At 41.6% G+C, this 18546-nt stretch overlaps 1 protein-coding gene across 2 annotated transcripts in view; it reads right to left on the bottom strand.

The window, feature by feature from the left end:
* The window catches only part of LMBR1 (limb development membrane protein 1), a 251676-nt gene continuing 233130 nt past the window's right edge, over positions 1 to 18546 (bottom strand). For both annotated transcript variants that reach the window (XM_077491148.1, XM_077491149.1), the window contains exons 16-17: positions 8680 to 8841; positions 1 to 3092 (exon numbers count right to left, since the gene is read on the bottom strand). In XM_077491148.1, coding sequence (XP_077347274.1) covers positions 3019 to 3092; positions 8680 to 8841 — 236 coding nt within the window. In that variant the 3' untranslated portion in view covers positions 1 to 3018. The remainder of the gene's footprint in view (positions 3093 to 8679; positions 8842 to 18546) is intronic.

Below are 18546 nucleotides of genomic sequence, written 5' to 3'. Positions count from 1 at the left end.
TTAGCATGCTGACTACCCTCTTATGGGCTTCATTTTCTTATATAGATGCACCTGTGATATGATATGAATATGGGGTTAGTAATGTAAAAAAAAACATTAAAGGCTATTGCTAGCAGATATATCTATCCCAATTGCATAATGAGTTAATGGTACAGAACTGGGTGTGTTTTATATGGTGTCTAATTTATGTAATGAAGGCTAAGTTCATACAGCACATTCAGGGGCCAGTCAGTCTTATCTAGGCCCCAGTATCTGCTTTATGCAGGCAGAGAACATGTGTGAACTAGCTGCAGAAAAATGAATTAGATATCAGAGCAATATTTAAGAATCCTTTCACATCTGAGCTTGCCTAGTGTGTTGTGTACCAAGAACGGACTATGCATCTATGGATCTATTCTGCTCCATTTTGCATCAATGTAATACAAAGCAAGCTTTACAGTGCCTCTTCCAGAGAAAGCATAGTAAAACAAGGAACTTTTCCTGTGCCACAGTACACAATGCACTAGGAAAAGTGTATTTTACATGTCTAAATTTGACACATTCTCTTTTCATAAATGAGCTATTTAGGCTAAAATGCTCTAGTGTCACCATTACTCAGAGATATACACATTTAGCATTACAGTAATAGTGCTCTTATCAAGGTACAACAGACAATGAATAGTGATCGCTATGAGCTAGTAAGTCCTACTAGCTGAAATGAAAGACACATGGAAGTAAGGTCACAACAATGGTACTACAAGACATGGATATATAAATGTAACTCCTAAGCTGGAATATCTTTCTATTGACGACTATAAAATAAAGGCCCAACCATCTGCTTAATGTGCTGAAAACCTAAAGCACAAGTTGCCTTATATAACAAGCTGTTAATAAGCTTCCACAAACATACACTGGGGCACTTCAACACTTGCAAAACGGAAGTCACATGATCTGTTTCATATTAGCTGCTCTACGGAGGAAAACACTGACCCTTTAATAGGTTTACGAAGCAGAAAGTTGGATGTATATAATAAAATAACGTTCCTCTCATAAAAAAAAACACAACTTGTCAGACAAGTATTTTTACATAAAGTATAACTAAAGGCAAAACCTTTACTTTTATTTTTTTTTAGTTTTGGCCAGAGTGGAGATGGAGCACACCTATTTGGTTTTTATTTCTGTCTGTGTCCCGTTACAGAGATCACCCTCTCTATTTGTCCTTTTTGCCATTATCACTGAAAGTAAAAGAAAATCCCACATTTGTGTTGTCCACAGATAAGTAATAGAGGGGACACTAGTTCTGGGGACTGCAGAGGGGTCTCTTAATTTGCAGTTAAATCTCGCCATTGGGATTAGATGGCAAAAAAGAAAGGATAGGGGTGACAACCATCCCTTACTCTTTCCAAAATGTGAAAAAGAAAAAGTTTGCCTATAGTTCAACTTTAAATATCTCTCAATAAAATACACAGATCTAGTACTTAGACTAACTTATGTTGTAGGTTTACTGGTTCTTTAAGAATCTGGGTTCTGCAGCTGCCATCAATAATAGATTAAACATGACCTAAAGACTACTGCTTTCTTAAGAAAGCAGTAGGTGTAAAACTATTGCACATACTTTATGACAATAATGAAGAAACCTGTAAAGATTGGGATGTAATAAGCTTCTTCCATTAAAGTTTAATGCAAGATAAAGGGCCTAAACACCAAAAACACACAACTCAATTCATCAGGTGGCTCCTCATGAAGCTCAGAAATTTCAAGAGTGAGAGCACCTTGGAGATTGTGTATCTCTATCAGTAGCTCAGCTGCGATTTGCATATAGGTCTATATAGGTCAGCTCTACAGCAAGCAGTTGCCGGAATGTATGGAAATTCCAACACAGGCCTTGGGACACCATTCCTCAGTACACAGAGGAGCTTGAGCGATTATGTTGTCCTAGATTTGGGATCTTGGAGAAGTACAATTCAGGAATTGCAGGCGACTGTACTCCATGGCTTAAATTTGTGTATTTGGTTTCAATTGGCTCACCCTGGAAGTTTGCATATATCAGTGCTACTCTTTTCAATAGTGAACAATGTGAGGAGATGTAGACCTGTGCAGCCTTTACATTAGTAAACCAATTACACATCACTTTCTGAGAGAAGACAATGAGGCTATAGTCCAAAACAACCAATCTGATATCCCCTTTCAGCTGTCAGCATGAGGAAAACGGACTGGCTACTTACAGTTACTGCACCTTGACTTTTGTTAAATAATCTAATATTGTTGGGAATAATCAACTGTTATTAAAGGAAGTGTGGCTGTGCTCGTAGCTCATCAGATAACTGATATGTAATAGATATTACAGATAATTTAGCAGGAAACATTAGTCCCCCACAACGATAATAGGAGAGGGTTTCCATGGAGGGGCATGTGGACAATTGTTTTTTAAATTCGAGATCTTGCAAGCTACATGAGAAATAAGAAACCAGCAGGTGAAATGTGTCTGAAACCGGACAATGAGGAAAACGGAACAGGAATATAAGCGCTCAATGGATTTATGGCTGGAATGACAGGAATATTTCAGTACTTGCACCATTTTTAATGAGACAAAACACTGTGATTTATGCAATGCAAAGATGTACTGATTTTTTTTTTTTTGCCCAAACTTTTAATAAATCATACACTAAAGGTGACTTCAGGGTTGGATTGGCTTGTCTAGGACAGAGGAAGTCTAGCACCAAAACGTTAACTTGCAATCTTTCTACTGTGTAAAATGTAAAACAGTTTGTGAGGCTCAGGTTCTTTGTTGGTGTACGACTCTACATGGTGTACATGTTGAAACAAAAATGTCACATTTAAGTTTTTTCTGTAACATAACAAGAGAAAAAAAAACGTAAAAAAGTCTAGTTCACAAAAATGTGGCTACATGGTCAAACTGACCTATAAGTCTCTGCTGCGTAGATAAGACTAGAGCTATGTGGACATTACAAGTGATGGTTCAAGCAAAGGGCCCACATCCTAAGAGGAATGTTGATTGCAGCCATGCTGAATGATATTTCACAGTGTTTTCTGATGCCCATTGGTGGATGCTGAATCGCTGGGCTCATTAGACAGATGAAGTTTATTCAAACCTGGAAATACAGTACATGCAAATTAACAAGGACAATGTTTATTGGTGGGTGAGTTCTCTTCCTGTTACTAAAACTTTTTTAAACAGAATACAAAAAAAACAACATCATTGCTTTTGTCCACTTATCACTATTTGTTAGATACCAACTACTTTTGGATCATGTAGCACAAAAACATACCTAATTGTATCAAAGAATAATCTTCATATAACCAGAGTAATTACACTGTTAATAAACAAATCAGATAAAACCACAATTCAATTTTAAAGTACAATTTCTGCTTAACAGCAGGAACATCATTACAAAAAGAAAAAAAAATCTTCTGTGCCACTATATGATTTAGCTTCACTTTGTTACTGGAACCTGATCTTCCTGTCTCAGGCAACTGCCATTCCAATAAAACTAAGGCCACTTCAATTGGAGGTGGGGTAACAGTGGTAGAACGTAACCATAAAGTTACGCCAAAACAAGATTTGTGTGCTCACTGTAAAATCCTGCAGTTGGATTACCTTGAGAGGAGTCAGTTATTTGGGATATACTGCCACCTAAAAGAGGAGATTTTGCTGGAAGTGGTAGCAGAGGAGGTGTTACCGGAGATATATGTGACCATTGACCATTGAAGCTCTAAAGGCTGGGGTATCGCCATATACCTATGTTAAGGGCCATTTTCGATGCAAGAACTGTGATTTGATGTTCCACTACCCTGCTGCGGACTAGTGTCAATAAGGCTGTTATTTTCCATATATTTGGTAAGCGCATCTCTTATCCAGTGACGGGCACAGATCTTCAGCTTTGTGTGGACTCACGGTGGTGACATGTTAATCGCTGTTACATTGGAACACCTTATTGGACTATAAAAATCTTTCTACTTTTTTACTTTAAATGCAGTTTTACATATCACATGGACTACACGTTCTCTATTTAAGTATTTCTCTGTGATTGCTATATGCACAATGGGTGATTGTTCTTTAGGCATTTATCTTGTATGAGAGCCATATACCCTCTATATATTTTTATTTTATAAAGTTAGTTTTAGTGTATATCGATACTGGAGCAGCTTTTCATATTTTCCATTTATTTCAGTGCTTGTATCCCACTCAAAGCTGCTGCCTATAGTTTAGGTTCATATTTTATTTGTATCTTTATTCCCTTTTAATTTATATTTTTCACATGTAATTCTCTCCTGAGCGCAGTTTATATATTTTTTCTCCATAGTGTTAAACCATTAATTTATTGGGTAAAAAACAGTAAAGTTGCACTGTGCGAGTGTAGGAGCTTTAAAAATGTGCCTGTCTGGGATGCCCTGCATTTCACAGACTGAAGAATACAAAACCAGAAATGACGCCCAACACAATGTGTCATTGTGACGTCATCAGGAGTGGCCAGGAGGCCGAGAAACAAGTTTCAAAAGGAATCTGGAGAAGCCAGGAACTGCTAGCTGCAAGCTGGGGAATTATAACAGAAAAAATCCACCTACTTAAAAAAAAGGGGTCATATCTATTTGGTAATTTCAGTTGTGGAGGGGAGCACGGGTGAAGTCACCAATACTCTGCATAGAGAGGGCACATTCTCGTGGCACTTAAAGAGGTTTTAAAATAAAACAAACACTGCAAGACAAAGGCATAATGAGCTAGTATGCATTGCGTACTAGCTCATTATGAAATACTTACCTCAAAACGATTGCCCTGAATCGGCATCAGCACTCTGCATACATGGCTGACATCTTTCACCAGAGTTACTTCTGAGTTTGCGGCTTCGGCACTGTGATTGGCCAGAGCCGCCATGAAGTCACTCCCACGCGGTCACAGCACAAGTCCTGAAGAAACGGCACCAGCGAGCCTTTTTTTCGGTGTGCAAGTTTAAGAGATATTCACAGTACCTACAGGTAAGCCTTGTTATAGGCTAACCTGTAGGTAAAAGTGGTGTAACAGAGTTTACAACCATTTTAATATGTTACTAAACCCACAACAGTAAAATCGTTCTGTATGTGCAGAATAGCATGCTTGGGTATACTCCCTGTGGAACTTAAAGTGTAAGTTCACCTTTACAGCTGCCTCACCGGTCTGGGGCTTAGAAATCCCCTCGACATTCAAGTGTCTTCTTCCCCTGCTAAGAGGACGGGCTATGCTGGTTTTGATCAGTCGGTGCTGCCCATGTGATGGCTCCGACCAATTAGAATGCTAGAGATTAAGCTGTGGGGATTTCTAAGCTCATAATGGGTGATCGCCGTGATGCAAGTCAGCGGGACTGGGGGGGGGGGGGCTGAGGAGGGGGTCCTGTGTAAGTTAACCTTACAGATTTTGAACTTACCCTTTAAAGGGGAACTGCAGACTGCTCACATAAATTTGTAATAAAAACATGTTTGCCATTCTGAAGCATCCCTTTAACCACTTTGCATATTATTTTATATATACTGCGATTCTTTACTTGCCAAAAATGCTGCACTGGGGGGGGTTATACCACGTTGGTCACTTTTTTTTCCCCCAGTGTACAATCATTGTGTAGTCAGCAATATTACCCAAATGTTACTAAATCCTGTTTCAATGAGCAAGAAAGAAAATCAGTTCTCATTAGCAAAAGCGAGTCAGAGGGACACACAAGAGTTTTTTCAGGCATCTCGATCTCGTGGTACCTGCCCTTAGGCAAGTTTAGGAACAGTTCGTTCACAATGGAGTTCAGGTCCACTTAAGGTGATGTTGTGTGACAAATTAATTTTTGTTGTATAAGCAACATGTTACCAATTAACCCCCTGAACGTTCCTATATAGCAGAAGGCTCCAAACGATGGCCCTCTAGTTGGTCAGGAACTACAATTCCCATCATGCCTAGTCATGTCTGTGAATGTCAGAGTTTTACAATGCCTCATGGGTAGTGTAGTTCCACAACAGCTGGAGGGCCATAGTTTGGAGATCCTTGCTATATAGCTATTATGTCTAACAGTGCATTAAAGAAAAAGAAAAAATCTTGCTGCATTTAACCACTTGACCACTGGACACTTAAACCCCCTTCCTAACCAGACCAATTTTCAGCTTTTGGTGCTCTCACATTTTGAATGACAATTAGTCATGCAAAACTTCACCCATATGAAATGTTTGTCCTTTTTTTCACACAAATAGAGTTCTCTTTTGGTGGTATTTAATCACCGCTGGATCCACCCCTCCCCCCCCCCCCCCCTTTAAAGATTTTCTTTTTATTAGAGATAATGCAAGACATAACAGAGGTAACGAAACATAATGATTAAGGCTCCAATTGTAGTGCTAACAAAAATAGAAAATCACTTATTAATACAACACTAAATGTCCAAATGCTCGTAAATATTCTCGATTAGGCCAGACATATAGATCACATTTAAGCATTTTTACCTTACAGAGTTTAATAGTGGTAAGATTTCTACCTGTCATCTTGTCTATATCTTAACAAGGTGGGGCCTTTAGACTATTTTAAAACCCGTTATCTGCATGTCTGTGACCGCTGGGTTTTTTATTTTTTGTGCTATAAATCAAAAAAGACTTAAAATTCGGTAAAAAAATAAATTAAAATTATTTGTTTCTGATAAAATTTATTGCAGAGTATTGGCAGAGTATTGCAGAGTATGGGCAGAGTACTGCAGAGTATGGGCACTGAGCAGCGCTGTGGGCACTACAGATCCAGGCCACAGCGCTGCTACAAATGATCTCTCCCCCTCTCCCCACACACTGTACAGATCAGTACAGAGAGGGTTCATTTGACAGAGCGATCACGTAATAAACGGCTGCTACCAGCGGTCATTTACTGTGATCCATGATGCGCCGGAGAGCAACATTCTGTGAGGATGTCCATGGATGCCCTCCCAGAATAAGCCGACCACGCTGTAGCCATCTTTCGGCTATGGCCTGGTCGGGAAGTGGTTAAACTTTAGTTATATGTATGTATAATAAATTAAGAAAATTAGGCAAATGTCTAAATACACAGCAAACATACATGTATACACCTCGGCATACAAATAAATTGTTCATTTTATTTTAAAGGGCAGCCAGGGTTGGCGACACCATTATTAGGGGCTCATTCACACGGTTTTTAGTGACCTGTATTTTTCTGCATTGTATGCCATGTACTCTGTTCACACCGCAATACTTGTGTGATGTGCAGAGCTGGAAATATGCAGCATGTCTGCAATTTTCCACGTCTACAATTTTTCACACTGCATTAGATGGCATCATATGTCACCACACAGGAGCATAATGCACCATCCTGCTGTGGCTGTGACATTAATGAAGTGACACCAAATAGAAATGAAGAAGAAAAAAAAATCAAGCTGCTGGAGCCATCGCTTCTTTGGCCTGCATGGTAAAATGCAGAGTTTTACCATGCAGCCTAGTAAACGTAGCCTAATGCTGGACTTACACCTGTAGAAACTCGTATTTTCAGAATGTTTGTTCGATGATCTAAGAGTTAAAAGGGCCTACAATCACTTTTAGCAGAGTAAGTGGACACATCGAAAGACGAGGTTGGAAATTTTTCATCAAATTTAATGGTAATAAGTTTCTATTTGTTAAATTGGCTCTCAGATAAGAAAAATGAACTTGTGTTATGCACTTGTTAGGGCGCTTTCATGTTGGTTAGCTGCACTCTCTCATAGACTTCTATTACGTCCCACGGTTTTGGTAAACTTTCTGAAACCACAGGACATAATAGAAGTCTATGGAAAAGTGCAGCTAACCCACATGAAAACCAGAGGTGCACCTGCTGTGGCGATAGCGGAGTGAACCAGTGTGAAGCTGCCCTTAAAGTTAATCTGGAAGTAGAACAGTCTTTACCGTGAAAGCTTTTTCAATCCTGTAAATCTCTAAAGCATCATTGTGGCAATCAACAGTTTTTTATCCACACAATCCATAATGGTCTCAAACCCAGTGGCTGCCCACAAACAAAACTTTTAATTGAACAAATGTTTCTAATGGTTGTCTAAAGGTCCCAAGCAACATTATCACTGCAATGCATGAAAATTGTCAATTGAAAATTAAGACATTGACCCGGTTCTTTAACATACTGAAAAGGTTGTTCCAAATTAGTCCATGAAAGCACCATTAAATGCTTGGATAAACAATTTTGATCCTTTCTCGCTAGAACGAAATTCTACAGATGTAAGGCCATCTTAAAGCTGTAGTAAACTCTGCTTTTGTATTGTACCTGCAGGTAAGCCTATAATAAGGCTTACCTGTAGTTACAGTGAATATCTCCTAAACTTGTGGTGTTTAAGAGATATTTACACATAATACAGCCGGTGATGTTACCGGTGCTCTGAAGGGACAGCGTACTTATGCTGTCCCCTCAGAGCTCTGTGCCAAATAGTTTTTTTATTTTTATTTGAATGATGTTCTGCTTTAAAGTATAGTACTGTCCACATTTATATATTTAATATTAACTAGCTAGTGTATGGCTGGCTAGACTTAGGATCAAAAAGAATTCACCAGCTACAGATGAATAATATTGTAATATTTGGAACCAAGAATTTTTTTTTTTTTTTACACCACTGAATCGAATTTCATCTCAGGAGAAAAAAAAAAAATCAGCAAAACAAATAAATGCAGCAAATAGTCATGCTTTATAGGTACCTATTGCTTTTAACAGCTCCTCCCGAACAGCTGAGGTGAACTTTCTTACTAAACACAGAGTTGTCACAACTGCGAATATCAGATTATATGTAACAACAATATAGAAGTTTCCCAGCCAATTAAATCGTCCAAAATCACCCAAGAGATCAAATCTTGTGATTCCTGAAAGAGAGAATGAAGTAAAATGCAATGTAAAATAAATCTTAAAACATAAAAACACAAAAACAGAATACATCATTTGAGAATTGAAACATTTAAATGAACTTGAGTTGTAACTTCAAGCAATCCTTTCTTTTTTTTTTCCTTTCTTCTTCCCTGGCTGGGAAGATTTGTCTTTGGCTCCTGTGCTGGAAACAAGGAAATAAGGGGAAATCTACAATGGGGTCACAGACAACAATATAAAACTGGCAGAGATTCTAAAGCTGGCCATAGACAATTAAAATCCCAACCCAGGCTTTGTACTCTGACAGCGGGACCCGAAGCCACTGACCAGGAATGATTTTCCAACATGTCCCTTCAACAGAAATTTATCAAATGACTGACTTCTGTTGAGCGGGGATAGCCACACACTGCTTGAAAATTTGGTCGGCCTAGCCGGGAACCGGAAAATTTCCATCACTGTATGGCCAAGCTTTATCCCTCCCTTGTCTGATGAGAAGCAAAAATGCTATAACTAGAGCTCTACTTTAAACACAATTGCTCTGGATGAAGATTTCTTACATTTGTAAGTACTTAATGACAAGGGGGATATAGATAATGATGTCCACATGGATTTTAAATTGACAAAGAAAACCTCTAATGGGACTTTATAGGGCATAAACTCCAAGGAAGCAGGATTGATAGTATAAAAAGTTCAAACTGTATTAGTTGGAAATATTAAAAAGTTTTGGTGCAGAATAAAACATATGCAAATTGATACGATTACAGTAAATACATAATAATAGAAAATATGAATAACCACAATTCTCTGTCAATGGTGTAACCAAGAGCAGAGTAAATCCCAACGCATTTTGAGATATTGCATAACTCCTCTTCTTCAGAGGCAAGTGGTAGGGATGCACCGAAATTTTAGGCAGCCGAAACATATCGGCCGAAAATGGCCCTTTCGGCAAAAGCCGAAAGAGAATTTCCGCCGATACTGGTGCTGAAAATGGGGCCGGGCCTGCTGGGCTTGGCCCCGCCCCTGGTGCCGCCCATCACGGGGGGTGTCATTCTGTCTTTAGCTCTCCTCCTGCCCCCTCACCCATGCTGCAGTCAGCCTGTGGGGTCTCGCTCTAAAGTCCCCCTCTCCACAGCAGTGGCTGCATATGTCCCCTCAGCCGATGTGTAAATCGGCTGTGCAGGAGCTGGGCACGCTGTTTACTGTGAAAGTGAAAGCAAAGGAGAGGTGTCTAGCAGTGTGTGCTGTGCTCTCTGCCTCCCCCTAGAGTGCAGTACCCAGCATGGAGATTAATGTAGAGCTGCAGCTGCCAATTAAAAAAAAAAAAAAAGTCTGTCTATATATATGTTTCTATGCGTGTGTGTGCGTGTGTGTGTGTGTGTGTGTGTGTGTGTGTGTTCTATTTGTGCATGTTTGTGTATATATATGTATGTATGTATGTGTGTGCGATGTGTGTGCATGTTTATATGTGTATGTGTGTTAAGTGTGTATGTTTCTTCTATGTGTGTGCACATGTATGTGTTATATGTGTGTTGTATGTTTATATGTGTGTATGTTTATATATATATGTGTGTGTGTGCATGTTTATATGCACTGGTGAGGCACAGGCAGGCTACATGGCGGCACTGGTAGGCTGCTGGGCACAGTGAGGCTGCATTGATCTCCTGTAGCATGTCCGCAGTCTCTGACCAGCTCCTGTACCATGCCTGCAGTCTCTGACCAGCTCCTGTACCATGCCTGCAGTCTCTGACCAGCTCCCGTACCATGCCTGCAGTCTCTGACCAGCTCCTGTACCATGCCTGCAGTCTCTGACCAGCTCCCGTACCATGCCTGCAGTCTCTGACCAGCTCCCGTACCATGCCTGCAGTCTCTGACCAGCTCCCGTACCATGCCTGCAGTCTCTGACCAGCTCCCGTACCATGCCTGCAGTCTCTGACCAGCTCATGTACCATGCCTGCAGTCTCTGACCAGCTCCTGTACCATGCCTGCAGTCTCTGACCAGCTCCTGTAGCATGCCTGCAGTCTCTGACCAGCTCCTGTAGCATGCCTGCAGTCTCTGACCAGCTCCTGTAGCATGTCCCCAGTCTCTGACCATCTCCTGTAGCATGTCCCCAGTCTCTGACCATCTCCTGTATAAAAATATTTTTAAAAATAGTCAATTTCGGTATCGGTGCTGTTTCAGTATCGGTTTCGGTATCAAGGAAGATTTATTTTCGGTATCGGTTTCGGCACCAAAAAACCCATTCTGTGCATCCCTAGTAAGTGGCTAAAGTTACACAATAATATATGGATACACATTCATATCCTACATAGCCACATCATTTAAAAACAAGAAAAATTTCCACCACAAGACACCAGAAGTCCAAAAGAAAGGAGAGCAATAGCCCCAACTCAGGCGTCCCACAGAGGGCACAGGGCCTCACCCTAAAGGGATATGCCACACCGTGAGTCAGGACAGGGAAATCTGGGCTTTCCAGATATGGTGGGCTAGTTAGAGAAGTTCCAGAGCACTAAAATATTAGGGCAGTGGTTTCAATTATATACTTGAAGCAATATCAACGGGAAGGCATAAGGACAAATCTCAATAGATGGATCAACAGAGTCTCTGATGTACTTGTCCACCCAGTATTCCAGGGAATAAACACAGCCTTGTCTGCAATGGGGTCTGCATGCGTCTGGATGCTCCGGAGGGTGGCTTTAGCTCAATACAAGGACTATATATCATTTGCAGAGTAAGATCAGTGGAGTGTAGTTCCTCCAGTTGCTCTTGCTATTGGAAATTGCTGGCCAGGTCCAATAACTTCAGTTGGGTATGCTCTCGCTACAAGTCAGGCTTCAGCAGTGTGTGAAGCTAGAAAAGTAGACCCAAACATTTTTTACATCTATGCACCTGTTAACAATGTACATAAAGTCTAGCATGATCAGTTATGTCAGTGTTTATGCTTGGCACCACTGCACTAACCAAGACCCATTAATAAAGCTAGTTCTATCAAAACATGAAATGCTGAGTAGCACTGCATACACATTCCAATGTTCAGACAAGTCCTCCTCCCCCTGTAGAGGACAACAGTAATAACCTTCTTCCTCTGTGTTTGTCAGTATGAAACTGTAGAGGGTGACACCAGTGCAGTGAATTCACTTCAGATTAAATAATGTAAACTGGCATGTTCACCAGGTATTTTTTTTTTTAAAGTGTATCTAAACCCATAAACAAAAAGTAAGTATATTGCAACTTGCTAGTCCTGAGATATGGCGGCTGTATTAGTCTTCTTTTTTTAGGCTTTTGTATTTATTTTTACCTGGCAATCTTGCCAGCAAGTCTTCTCGTTCAATTTCCTTTAAGAGACCAAGCTGTCCAGTAAAGTGGCAGGTAGGAGGGTTGATAAAACATTTAACACTGACAGAGGCACTTACAATAGTCAGATTTTATTAATGCATATAACACCTGTGTCCCAAAAGGAAAACGAATGTTGCTGTAACTGCTTAAAAATGTTAGCCGGAGTTTGGCTTTGTTAGTCAAGTCCATCTAAATTTGCTAGTACATCTAACACTACTTTCTCCACAGAAAATGACAATACTGCTGTCCAAAGGTGTCTCTGTTTTGCTTTCACAGAGTGCCATGACCCTAAGACAGAAGAGGGTTGATTTACTAAAGCTGGAGAGTGCAAAATCAGTTGCAACTGTGTATGGTAGCCAATCAGCTTCTAACTTCAGCTTGTTAATAATCAAATAAGCTTTGACAAAACAACTGGAAACTGATTGGTTTCTATGCAAAGCTGCACCAGATTTTGCACTCTCCAGTTTTAGGGTGGTCATACATGGAGCAAATTTCTTTCCTGCAACCACGGCAAAGAATTTTGCTCGATTCTGCCATCAACACAGTGTTGATGCGGAAATCCCTCTCCGGGGGGGGGGGGGAGAGAGCTGTCCCGGTCAGGAAAAGACAGTGATTATCACTAGAAGCCGCTTGCGATAATCATAAGAGAATCCAGCAGGCTGGTTGTACCCAAGTTGATTGATCAACTTGGTACATTCAGCCTGCCCGCTAATGTTTCGAATCTCGAACCGTATCTGGCTGGGCCTTAGTAAATCAACCCGTGTGTGTGAAAAGAAAAGCCTAGAAAAGAAAACTAATGCAATCACCACATTTAAAGTGGTTGTAAACCCTTACAACCAACTTTGACCTACAGGTAAGCCTAGATTAAGGCTTACCTGTAGGTCCAAGAAATATCTCCTAAACCTATACGGTTTAGGAGATATTTACCCGAAGACAGGCACCGCTGTCTACGGCGCATGCTCCGTAGAAATCGGCGCGCAGGCGCAGTGGGGCAGACCGCAGATCTCGGCGATATGTCGCAAGTGTCGGCTCCCGTGCGCATGTGTGGGAGTGACGTCATCGCAGCTCCAGCGAATTGCAGCGCCGGAGCCACGAGACCTGGAAGTCGCTCCGGGATCCATGGCAGTGGCGAAGAGGAAGACGGAGGACCACTTCGGGGGATTTGTTCTCAGGTAAGTTAATCATACTAGCTCATTATGCCTTTGCCTTACAGGGTGTGCTTTTTAAAAAAAAAAAATAATAATTTTGCCTTTACTTCCTCTTTAAGGACTGGCAAGCTGAATGTTATATTTTTTGCTTTTGGGTTTGCATACGCCTTAATGAATAAGCTTTATGAAAATGAAAGATGACCAATTACATGTTTATGTATGCAACTTTTACATACTAATTTCTAATCTTTACCTATAGTTATACTTTAAAATGCATGTAATCCTGTGTCTCATTTTGGAGTGAACCGTGAAACACAGACATTCTTGCAAAAAACGTGGATGTGGATCATAAGAGTTTGAAGTCCTTATCTGCATGAAGTGACCAAAACATTGGAGACAGGAGTTCATTTTGGCACCAAGGGAATGACCACATTCAGCAGAAGAGGTCAGTCTAAAGCCCCATACACACTATCAGATTTTCTGCAGATTTTTTCCTTCAGATTTACCAAAACCATATAATATGAGGTCAAACCTTAGGAGTTTCAATTTGTATGCAATCAGGCAGGCCCTTGCACTACATGGTTTTGGTAAATCTGAAGGAAGAAATCAGCAGAAAATCTGATAGTGTGTATGGGGCTTTAGGCTGACCTCTTCTGCTGAATGTGGTCGTTCCCTTGGTGCCAAAACGAACTCCTGTCTCCAATGTTTTGGTCACTTCATGCAGATAAGGACTTCAAACTCTTATGATTGTATGTCTATGGGGCTTAATTGTCCCAATCCTGAGCGGTTTACTTCTTCAGACCACAAAACCTTATCGACAGTTTAAAGTGGGAAGGGGATCTCCTAATAATATTGTAAACTACTGCCCAGCGCTAGGAAAAGCAAAAACTACACACGGCTTTTTGAACAGCATAAACGTCAAGTACTCTAGAATCTGAAGTGTCATCATTGCGGCTATCCTGAATAGGTAAAAAAAAAAAAAAAGAGAGATGTGAAATACTAGATTGCTTGTTTTATTCTTCCAGTTTGTCTTTCCCATCATGGTCTGTCCAGTTACCCCTTTGATTTGGGGGAAGGAGAAAAAGAAAAAAAAATGTTTATTTTTTTTAATACTGTGAGAAGACCATGAATCTGTTTAACGTATTTATTCCCTTTCATCTATTGAAAAGCACTAGGCATAACATGTAATGCAATGCATGTTGATATTTTGCAAAGCACCACATGACTCACTGTACCCTAATGCAGTCTATTAATCCTGTTTGGACAGCTGTGTCTGTGCATTTGTTAGTGCTGCTCTAATTGTACCATCCTTCTTTTACCTTCTATCTTATTCTTTTATTTATCTCTATGGCAAACTATTCAGGAATGTCATTTGTAAGATTTGGGGCGGGGGAGGTGGGCTTCGCCATTAATTTGTTTTCTTTGTAACAACAATTGTACCCAGCAAGCGCCCTTCCTCTCAATAACCAGTGTACATTACTACCAACTGTTACCAACAATCTCTTATTATAGAGAACACAAAATCAGCTTTGGAAACATGGAAACGGCGAACGGGGCTTAAGTGACACAAAAGCTATTTGTTAGTTCCCACAGTATTTTTTTAATAACTGTTTACATATACGTTTATACTTTTTTTTTTCCTTGGTAGAAACAGTCGAGTTAATCCAATATGTTAAAGAGACTATAGTGAGAGAGGAAATGGAACCTGAATATACAAAAAGTAACCTTCACCCTGTGGAACTCTTCCTCCAGATGCCATAAGTCATTGGAAAATTTTAACAGAAAATTGTAGATATAAATACATGTCCCAACAAGGCCCCTTTCACACTTGTGCAACTTGGGACTGCAAAGTCGCATGAAAAATCATTCCCCATGATTTCCAATGATAACCATTCATATATGTGCGACTTCAACTCATGCCGACTTGAAAGTATTCCTTGTACTAATTTGGTCAGACTTTCATGCGAGTTGAGGTCCAAAGACCTCAAGTTTACACAGGCATTCCCCCTGAAATCGCGTCAAAATTGCATCCAAAACGTGGCAAAATCTCACGAAATGTTATATATTGCAGCTTGCCAGTCTTTAAATATAGTGGCTGAATGTTTTTTTTCCGGCTAGGTACAAATTCTGCATGTACAGAAAAAAAACAAAAACATTTGACTCTGCCAGAAATCCACCATCCTTGCAACTTCCATTGCACTGAACTGAAATCTCAAACAATGTTATCAGCTTTCCCAGCTTCTCTTCTGTGAGCTACATAACACCACCTCTATGCTATAGAGGGGAGCAGAGGGGAATAGGTTTGTAGTCCAGATCAGCAGAGCAGCCTAGAGTGACAACACTGCTCTTCTACAAATACAGCATGGTAAATGAGCATTATCACTCAAGACAGAAATTGTGTCCCTGGCAAGATCACCATGGGAAAATGAAAGTTGGTGTAAATCCGATTCATGAAATTTGAGCTTGGCACATATATCTACAGTGTTTTCTTATCTCTCTTCAAAGCCCTAAGCCCCATAGCTGTCTCCTGCCCCATTATCAGTCTGAGAACTTCTGACAAGTTCTCCATCACAGCAGATAAAAACAGCCTGAGTTTTGTGTTGGGGAGGATGCTATAAAAAGATTAGTATAGGTTTTGAACGATTCAACTAACAGAACTAAAAGTCTCTACCTATGAGGAGAGGGGGTGTGTGCTTTTCCTCCAATCAGCTGTCTTGGCTGTATGCCCAGGCTTCAATGCAATGCTAACCAGGAAGAGAAAATCTCCTAACAGGATCTGAACTTTCTAAAGAATATATAAAGATGAAGACAGCAGATATACATGTAAAACTTATGTAGGGAGATTTGTTTCATCCCTGTGTATCATTTGAGGCTGTTCACTTCCCTGGGTATATGTGAGAGTTTGCATCCACTTTAAGGAAGAAAAGCCTAAATAAAGAAAAACGTATGCAACAACCACATCTGAGGATTGGAAGGCTGTAATATATTACATTTTTTTTCTCGGTTTTAAATATACTTTAACTCTGCTAAGACCCAATTGAATATTAGTTAGGTCTCGTACATACGGGCAATTACTTGCGTGCAGGGCTGTGTTTTGTTGGTGCAGGGATGGAAAGGTGTTGCGTGCATCACTGTGCCAGCAGTACCACAGACGTCTATTAGGACATGCGGCTACATGGACACAACCTAATGTGACATCCGTGCAGGTAAATAGCCTCGAATGTACCCAGGGTAAGTTCAGGGACATGCACCCATACGCATGTCATATTGGAACACAGCAGCTGTGCCTGTGAGCCATGTGTCCCAACAGACATCTATGGGACTGCTGGCGTGACAACTGTGCATCTCCATGCCTGCAAACTCAGCACTGCACAGGGCAGGCAGGTAATCGCCCGTATGAACAAGGCCTTAGACACATATTAGAAATACTACATTACACTACAAGAAACTTGGTGAAATACAAATTTTTATAGTTTGATGGCTCTAAACCAGGGAAAATAAGGATCAGTTACCACGATACAACTTATGTTTTCAGTGCTTTGCCCTGTTTAATCTGTCCTAGGCACACTCGACAAGTGCCAGGTTGCTATGGCGACCCTGGGGCCTGGGCTGCCGCCAGCCCACTCACTGCAACTCCCGACACCCCAGACATGCAGTGGCGGGCAGCCGATCTTTCTCCCTTCCCCTGGCTAGTCTCCATGGTTTCCCAGGAGGCATGCAGTAGTCCGATGTCCGGCTGTGAGTGACATGGGAGGGGGACGGCTTCCTCTCCTCCTCCTCTATGCCCGAGCAGGATCAGAGCAGGAATGGCTGTGTGCGCTCTCTTCTGCTGCCCGCGCCACATCGCCACCAAGCTGGCCTTCCCCCCCAGAGCCCACCTACACAGGGAGGGAGGGGTCAGCAGGTGGAGGTCAGGTCTCAGCAGAGGGTGACCCTGAAGCCTGTGTAGCCTCCACCTGACAGAGTATGCAGACTGTCAGTACTTGGAGCGGGAGATTTTCTTGTGTAGGATGGTGCAGGGCTGCCATCAGGGGGGGACACTGGATACAAATGTAAGGGGCCCCGGCTGGGCTAGGAGAAGGCAGGAGCGGGTGAAGGGGAGGTGTGCTGTGCAATACAGAAAAAACTTGGCAGCTTCTGTTGCTCTGTGTCATTGAGCATATACAGGTGTGAGGGGGGATTGACATATATACAAGTGTGGGGGGGGGTCTGATGCATATACAGGTTTGAGGGGGGACTGATATATATATATATACACAGGTGTGAGGGGGACAGACATATATACAGGGGTGGGGTGGGGGCCGAGTGCGTACAGGTGGGGTGGTCCATGGGCAGGCCCTGGGGATTGTTGGTGCAGGCCCTGGGGATTGTTGGTGGTCAGGCTTGGGGGGGCTCAGGCCTAAAGCCATGTAAGAGGCCCAAAAATTTCTGATGGCTGGCCTGGCTGTGTGTTCCTGTGTCTGTGCTGTGACATTTAGAGACAGTGCTCCTTGGAAAATTGACTGTGTGCTGTGAGGTGGAGTAGGGGAGATAAGGCAGCTAGATATGCGTTAGAAAAGTCCCTGTGGGGGACACACATGTAGGCAGGAAGTGGCTGCAAAGAGGCAGCAGAGGATCAGCAGCACTGGGATACGTCTTTCATCCTTTTTTTGTATGTTATTTAAAGTGTCTAAGGCTTCATTTAGATGTGCAGTTGGGTTGTAAAAATGTAGAGACATGTTTTGGTCTGCCTTAAGCTGCATTACGCAGCAGATGAGGGTGTTTTACAAGCTACAGTCATGAGGCATAATAAGGATTTCCCCCCTATAACAGGTTACTAGTGTCTGGCTGGGTTCACACTATTGCGAATTGGATGTAGATTTCACTGCATCCAATTAGCATATCAGGAGATTGTGATCGGCTCTCTATGGAGCCGATTCACAGAGTTCTGGGACGGCTTTGGAGCGAATTGCAGAAGGGTTCTGTGCGTCTTCTGGTCCAGTCCAGGTCCGAATTCAGCCAAAAATTCGGACTGAAATCGGATCTGAAACGGTAAATGGGGACGCACCGGACCCCTGCTATGAGCTGCTCCGTGCTGCAGTGCAAACCCAGCCTTACTCTTTCAAGCCAGCCCATAACCCTGATGTAACAGTGTTACATTGGAGTTATTGACTGGGTGCTCTGTTGTGAGTTAGGGTTAGGGGGTGCAAGTTACTGGCCTTACCCTGGATGCTGACAAACCA

The sequence above is a fragment of the Lithobates pipiens genome, unplaced genomic scaffold, assembly GCF_037356315.1.
Source record: "Lithobates pipiens isolate NorthernLeopardFrog02 unplaced genomic scaffold, aLitPip1_a1.2 Scaffold_19, whole genome shotgun sequence".
In the NCBI taxonomy this organism is placed as follows: Eukaryota; Metazoa; Chordata; class Amphibia; order Anura; family Ranidae; genus Lithobates; species Lithobates pipiens.
The sequence above is the reverse complement of the archived record's forward strand: the minus strand, read 5'-3'. Positions and strand labels throughout refer to the sequence as shown.